General features: G+C 46.7%; 1 protein-coding gene across 1 annotated transcript in view; it reads left to right on the top strand.

Moving 5' to 3' along the window:
• Positions 1-21: 21 nt before the first annotated feature.
• Thoc7 (THO complex 7) overlaps positions 22-7916 on the top strand; it is an 18142-nt gene continuing 10247 nt past the window's right edge. The window contains exon 1 of the mRNA XM_005348534.3: positions 22-171. Coding sequence (XP_005348591.1) covers positions 153-171 — 19 coding nt within the window. The 5' untranslated portion in view covers positions 22-152. The remainder of the gene's footprint in view (positions 172-7916) is intronic.

The raw sequence follows: 7916 nt of genomic DNA, 5'->3' as shown, positions 1-7916 counted from the left end.
GCGGCGCGGGGCGGCGCGACTCAGGAGTCGGAGAGGGCGGCCGCGGGCGCCGCCGCCTCCTCCTCCATGACTGTTTACCCGGCTGCATTGTGGGAGTTTGACCTCCGCCGCCAACCGCCGCCTCAGCTCGCGCCGTCGCTGCCGCGCACGCCATGGGAGCCGTGACTGACGGTGAGGCCGCCGCGGGGTGCGGGGACGCGGGGGAAGCGGGGCAGTGCTGGGCTCCGGGCCGTCTGGGGGTGGGGGGCTCCCGGGGCGGCGGCGGAGCTCGGGGAGCCCCGGGAGATGCGTTGTGCCGCCCAGGGGGCTTCGCAGGCCGGGCTGGGTCGGGCCCACGGACCGTGCGCTGGGTCTCCCGGAGCGCGGTGCAGCGAGGACACCGAGTTGGGGACTGGCTCCAGCAGGCACAGGGGCGTCTGGAGGGCTGCTCGGGAAGTGTACCCGGGCGACCTACAAGATAAAAAGCGTCGTGGAACCGGCGGCTGAGACCGCGGCGGCTCCGGGAGGGAGGGTGGGGGGGGGGGGGGGGTTGCAGGCCTGGGTGGATTGGAGGTGATGGATGGGGGACGGTTGGTGTCTGTGGGCTGAAAGCAGAATTAAGGGGACGTTTCTGGGGAGGTGTGGACTTTAGCGATGGGCAACCGGAGCCAGAATTTGCTTAGGTACCCACTTGGTAGCAAGGTTTCCATCCAAGGCTTGTGGGGCTGGGCTTGAGAGGGGGACCAGTAGCTATGAATATCAGTGGAGAAACTGAAGACTGACGTCCCGGACATGGGAAGAAAAGCCCAAATGTGAGGACTGGTCGAGATGTCTAGGTGGGGGATAGATAGAGGGATTTTAACCCTTTTTTGAGGCCAGTGCCATTTATCAGAAGGTGTTTACCTTTCTTCCGGGCAGCGCTTTACTTAACACAGTTTGCTACCCAGAAGCTGCAGGCAAAGTCGTTCCATCTTAGATGTTTGTAGTTTGCTGTGGGTGTAACCGTTAAATAATTGGGGTGGAGGGAAGGTGTGTTTATTGTGTGTGCGCCTCTGTGCTGTCTCTGGCTGCGTCTCTCCCTTCCTCTCTCCCCGTTCCCCAGTCAGAGGATAACTTGCTGAGGTCACTTCTTTCTTTCCACCCTGTGGGTCCTGGGGATTGAACTGAGGTGGTTGTGGATCCGTTTCTACCTGGCATTTACAAAACTTGAAAGACTTCCTTCCCCTCTTCCTTTGAAGGATAAATAAGTATAGACTGGAATTACAAGTGACCAACCACTTGTACAAATCCCAAAATGCTCCGGGTGGTGGTGGTGCACACCTTTAATCCCAGCACTCGGGAGGCAGAGGCAGGTGGGTCTCTGTGAGTTCCAGGCCAGCCTGGTCTACAGAGCTAGTTCCAGGACAGTCACCAAAGCTACAGAAAAACCCTGTCTCGAAAAACAAAAACAAAACAAAACAAAAATCCCAAAATGCTGAAAGAAATTGAGTACATCAGGTATTAATTAGCTAGAACTTGGAAAAGTTAAGCACCATCCCATTGGAAAGTTTTTTGATTTGGTTTGGTTTTGTTTGGATTTTTTGAGACAAGGTCTTTCTATGTAGCCTTCGCTGTCCTGGAACGTCCTCTGTAGGTCAGGCTGGCCCTGGAATTCACAGAGATCCCCCATAGTTCTGCCCCCTGAGTGCTGGGACTAAAGGTACTTGCCACCACACCAGTACAAGCTTTAAGTACGATGCAATCAGATCTGCTTTTGTGTAATTAATTGGAGTATTTCTTTGCAATGCTGAGAACAGGGCCACAGTCTTATTTATTTTGTGAAGTGTTTTACTTCTTATCCTGAACTACATCCTCAGCCCCTGCACGTGAGGAAATGGGAAGGGTTGCTGAAAACACCCCCTTCACTAACCTTTACTGTAGCAGGTGTCCGCCAGTGTCCTAATTATCCCTGGTTTTTTTTTTTTTTGTTTGTTTGTTTCTTTGTTTTTTGTTTTGTGAGACAGGGTTTCTCTGTGTAGCCCTGGCTGTTCTGGAACTAGCTCTTGTAGTGACCTCGAACTCACAGAGATCCACCTGTGGTTTTGGAGCCTGTCCTGGAACTAGCTCTGTAGACCAGGCTGGTCTCGAACTCACAGAGATCCGCCTACCTCTGCCTCCCGAATGCTGGGATTAAAGGCGTGCGCCACCACCACCCGGCATTATCCCTGTTTTATAGAAGTTGCTACTCAAAGAAATTAAGTAACTTGTCCAGAGTTGCAGTAGTAGTAAATTCCAGAACCTGAGCTTAAAAACCAAGCCCCCCCCCCTCGTGTGTGTGTGTATGTGGGTCTGGTGTCTGGAGTCCCCCCCCCCCCCAGAGTGTCCTATCTGTAGTACATGGTTCTGAGCTGGTACATAGGTGCTGGGAATTGAACCAGTACCTCTGGAAGGACAGCCTGTGCTGTGCTCTTAACTGCTGAGGCATCTCTCTGCCTGACCAGCATGGTCTGAGTGCAGCTCCTGCTGCAGTGGTGCTAGTGAGAGGTGATGGGGCCAGCCCTCCAACCAAGGGACTTCAGTAAGTGAGCAGAAGTCATGCCAATTGCTGGACTGGTCAGACGTTTCTGACTTGCATGATTTTGTACCTTGCTCCAAAGGAGTGGTGCTTTTGTTGGGTGAGGGAAGGGAAGGAATGATGAGCTATAAACTTGCCAACTTTAACCCCTAACTCTTAGAGGCCACAAGAAGCCCACTTTTGAAACTGCAACTTCTGGCCTTGTGGCGATTACCTAGCTTCTTTGATGCTCGGTTTTGTTTTCTGTAAATTAAGATAATAATAAAATCTACCTCGGAATGCTGTTTTAAAAATAAAGGGCATTGTGCTGAATCAAACACATGGTAATAGTCAGTACATGTTTCTTAATACAGATGTGACTTTACTAACCTCTACCACTCCCCCAGGGAGAACTGTATCTGCACTGATTGCCATTCCCTGCCTTGTTTGGGGAAGAGAATTGAACTAAAGTAATTACTAAGGAAGCAATCAACAAATATGAGGTGCTAGGTATAGAAGGAAATTAGAGGGGTGATACTGGGATCTAGACAGCATTATCTCTGTGTGTGTGTGTGCGCGCGTCTGTGTGTATGCTTGTGCCTGTGTGTGCTTTTGTGTGTGTGCGTGCATACGCTAGTAGGGATTGAACCAAGACTCCTTTGCATGCTCTGCAAGCACTCTGCATCCCCAGCTTGCTCACATACAGAAAAGCCAGTGGGGATTGAGGAGGTTCTGGGGAGTTAGTGACTTAGGCAAGGGGCAGCTCATTTCTGACAAAACCACTCCTAAGTTTTGCCAACTAAAAGCTGGTTAAGATATGTCACTGGTAATTTAAATTATTCTAACAGCCTATGTGTTGTAGGTGATAATTTAAGGTGTGTTGAATTGTGTTAGAGCCCATTTTGTAGTACAGAGAACATTAAGTAGATATGCTGGTGTCTAGAGTAACAGATGGGAAGTGAGAAAATGGGGAAATGTCCCACTTAATAGAGCAGTTTGACTTTACAGCTCTCATGCACATATACTTATTAAATTTCAAATGATTTTAACATGCTCATAAACAGTATGACAGAATAATGACACTATTCAGTAATGTAATTGTATATCTTTTCCAATGAAGGCAAAGATGACACTGGTCATCTGTAAATGGACGATGATAGCATAGACTTTATGGGGTCGTTTCAAGGATACAGAGCGGTAATTCATGTAAGCACTTTGAAAGTGAATGGCTATTCATTAGCTAAGCTGGTTCAGCTCTCAGTGAGCGAGACAAATGGAGTGAACATTGTAGAAGTCTTTGCCGCCACGGCAGTGGTCACTTTAAGCGCTTTTGTTCACCAGGGCCAGTACATTACATTCATCCCGTTCGCCCCTCTGCATGTGGACTACTTCAAATATTGAATAATTTCTCTTTAGCTAAGGTAGGTTTTTAAAGCAAAATTGAAGTTTTATCCTTAAATTATTGCAATTGTGCAATCCCACTTTCCCTTGCTAAATACTGGGATTGTGGGCATGTCTGCCTTAAAATTTTTTAATTTTGGTTTTACCGTGAACAGTTTGTTTAAACGGGACATAAGTACCTCAGATGAGAGCTGCATTTACACGGAAGGAGTCAAGCTCCCTTGTTTATTTATTCTGTCTCCCTTTATATATATTCTTATTGTTGAACTAATGATTTTAAAGTTCACGAAGGGTGGGGACAGGAGTTCTGCCATGAGGAGTGCAGCAAATGGGCATATGTAATTCATCTCAACAACACATGAGTGGGGTGAGGCAATGATAAATCTAATAGGAATCTATGTAAACATATCATAGTGTCTCCTCGAGTTAGTGTCAATAAAGTTGTTTCTAAGCTGTTTTTGCTTATTTGTGTTTATAGAATGGCCCCAAGGCCTGCTGGGAGTAGCACAAGCAACCAGATTACTTTTGAAGGCTTCAATCATGGTAATTTAGGAAGTCGAAAGCGCTTTAGGAGCCTGGAGTGGTTGTGCACCCCTTTCCTTAGTCCCAACACTCTGGAGGCAAGCAGATCTCTCGAGTTTGAGGCCAGCCTGGTCTGCAAAACAACCAGAGTGGCTTTGCCAGCCAGGACGACACACAGAGAAATCCTGTCTTAAGGGAAAAAAAGAAAACATTTTAGGTATGTTCAGTATAGGGTCTAAATGAGGAGGTGTTGCTGAAAATAAAAATGCTCCTGCCGTATGTGTTAGGAATAAAGAGAAGGGAAGCTATTCTCAGCCTGGGAATGTACCTTTCTCCTCATTGTTAGCGTAGTCTCTACAAGGTGTATGTTACAGCAGTAATTCTTGTCTGGTTTTCTAGGCAGTAACTGTCCATACAACATTTAAGAAAGGAATGCTGTGACCTTGCTATAAGTTAGAGGCAAACAATCATAACTGGGCAATTTTTTTTAAAGATTTATTTATTTATTATGTATACAACTTTCTGCCTCCATTTATACCCACACACCGGAGGAGGGCACCAGATCTCAATACAGATGGTTTGGAGCCACCATGTGGTTGCTGGGAATTGAACTCAGGACCTCTGGAAGAGCAGACAGTGCTCTTAGCCACCGAGCCATCTCTCCAGCCCTGAGCAATTTTTTTTGAATACATAGTACATATTTACATAAATACCTAGTTGTATGTCTAGCTAAGTATCTTCATTTACTCATGAAATGCTTTTAGGGCATTGCAAGCTGTGGGTTAAAATTTAGATTTAAAAGAGTAATGTGTGAGGCGTTATCCTACGGACTGACATTTTCTTTCACTTTTGCTTTCAGTGTGATTCTCAGCAGCCCACAAACTAGGTAGTTTTATCCCCCCCCCCCCCCGCCCCCATGGAGTTACGAGCTGATCTCATGTGCTCATACACAAAGCAAACTTTGGGTACACAACCAAAACCTTTGTCTCCAAGTTTCAGTTTCTGGCCCAGTCCTTAGAAAAACTGTGCTTAGAGAGTAATAGGGCTGAAGTGCAGGGAGGGTCTGAGACTGCCCAGATAAGAGCCTCTGCAATGCCAACTGAGTTCCCACTTCCCTCTCATGCCCCCTGCCCAATCCTAACCTGCCTGCTGGAACTTGGGCTTCTACTCTTCCATTAGGCCATTTAGTTCCTAACTGCCTGTGGCTTGGCAACTTCCTGACTAGTCTTCCTGCCTGTGGGTTTGCCCAGTTGCCATCTTCCACTCGCTCCTGCCCACGTACCAACAGATACAGCCCTCTCTGAGGCAGCCTGTAAACTACCATTCCCATCACTGCCTTGGCCTTCTCATCTCATCTGGTCTGCAGGTTCTGCTGTGCCCTTTCCCCAGCTCTAGAGCTCACAGCCCCGACCTGCTGGCGAGGCGTGAAATGGAAACACTTTAGCCTTCTTTGCTTTTATAACAGAATAACTCCCAGATTTTGAGTACTCTTCTGGTATCTAAGTCAAACTGTACATTTCTTCACCTTCTAGTTTGTCTTCCAGTGACTGGTTTTTTGCTTTGTTTTGTTTTTGTAGTGAGGGCCTTCTCTTGATAGCTCCTTTCATTTGTTATTTTACGTCTTCCCAGGGTATCTATGCAAACACAAGCATATGTAAATATACTTCTCCCTCCCATTTTTATTTCAATGACAGCATACTATACATTCTTTGTCTTGGATCTTAATTTATCTCTGTATCAAAAAGTATTTCCTCATCCTTTGTTTCCAGATTGGTAATATCTCATTTTGTTCTTATACCAAATTTTAACTTGTTCACCCACTTACAGGCATTTGGAGTGTTTTTCATTTATTATTAAAATGTTATAGTATATAAATGGTGTCATTGCTTAATTCAGCTATATCTAATACTGCTGAATGAAACCTGTGTTAGAAATTTTGAGAAATGTTGATAAAGAGCCACTCAAATCCCACCTGATCTGATTGTCCCCAGCTCATCTGTAATATGTTCTCTTCTAACTACCACCGCTGCCTCAGTGTGTGTGCTGATGCAGATGCTATTTCTGCTCTGAGATTGAGAGGCTTCCTAGCCTCAGCATTTACTTTTATGCCTTTTGTGCATAAATTTTGCTCACACCTTTTGTATAAGTACTTGTTGCTATGACAATGAAAATAACAGCCGCTAGTCTTTGTTAGTGTTTAATAAAGGCAGTGGTCTTTAGAAGGCCTTTGAGGCATCACAAACCCAATTTTAAAATACTGAAGTCAGGCTGGGCATGGCATCATGCCTTTTAATTCCAACACTCCAGAGGCAGAGGTTGAGTGAGCTCTGTGAGTTCCGGGGCATCCAAGACTATATAGCAAGACTCTGTCTCCAAAAAAAGAAAAGATCTTGAAGTCTGTCATGGTACCTCACTCACACCTGTAACAGCAATTAAGAGACTGACACAGAAGGCTAGGCTGACCTACATATCTGGGCTGTAGAGGAAAGTCACGTTGGCTGGGGCTGTTGATTTGGTGTATTGGCTTCTCAACATTTCCCAAATTGGAGTGATGTGTTCATAGGTGAAGATGCAGAGATCTTAAAGTGTCCACCCAGAACTATCACAATATTTGTAGTTACTAGACTTAAGATAGTAGTTGTGGTGGTGGCTCCTCTCTGTCTCCTACTGCATTTGTGTCTGACATCCCAGGCATCCAGGAAGAAGGGCAGTGCTTGGTAGGAAAGGAGAGAGGAGCAGAGCGCCTGAGCAGCACCATTACTTCCCGATGCTGAGCAGAGTGGATGCTCCTTCTGTCCCATTTAGACCGTCAATGCTGTCATGCATGTTAGCACACACCTTCATATTTCTCTTCTTAATTCTTCGTGTGTGTGCGTGAGCTCCTGTGTGCTCCAGCTCAGGTGCTGGAGAGGTCTGGAAGCATAGAGCCTTGGAGCTGGGATGACAGGCATCGAGTGCTGAGAACTCTGCTTCTGTCAAGTGCTGGGAGTAAAGGCAGCTTTGGGGCTGGAGAGCTCTGTGGTTAAGAATTAGCATTGCTCTCCAGCCCCAAGGCTGCCTACTCCCAGCACTTGACAGAAGCCGGCTGCAATCTTATGTGTGGGGTGTTTGAGGCCAGCAAGGTCTACACAACAAGTTTCAGAACAGCCAGGAGTGCAAAGTGAGACCTTGTCTCAAAAGTGTATGTGTGTGTTTGGGTTTTTTTGTTTGTTTGTTTCCCAGGCTGTGTAACAAACAGCCTGGCTGTTCTGAAATTTTCACTGTAGACCAGGCTGGCCTTGAACTCTCAGAAATCCACCAGCCTTTGCTTCCTGAGTGCTGGAATTAAAAGCCTGTGCCACCACCACCTGGTGATTTTAATCTTTTAAAGGACTAAGTTTTAGCCGGGCGGTGGTAGCGCACGCCTTTAATCCCAGCACTTGGGAGGCAGAGGCAGGCGGATCTCTGTGAGTTCGAGACCAGCCTGGTCTACAAGAGCTAG

The sequence above is a fragment of the Microtus ochrogaster genome, chromosome 6 (genome assembly GCF_000317375.1).
Source record: "Microtus ochrogaster isolate Prairie Vole_2 chromosome 6, MicOch1.0, whole genome shotgun sequence".
In the NCBI taxonomy this organism is placed as follows: Eukaryota; Metazoa; Chordata; class Mammalia; order Rodentia; family Cricetidae; genus Microtus; species Microtus ochrogaster.
Note: the sequence above shows the minus strand (reverse complement) of the source record. Positions and strands in the feature narration are given on the sequence as shown.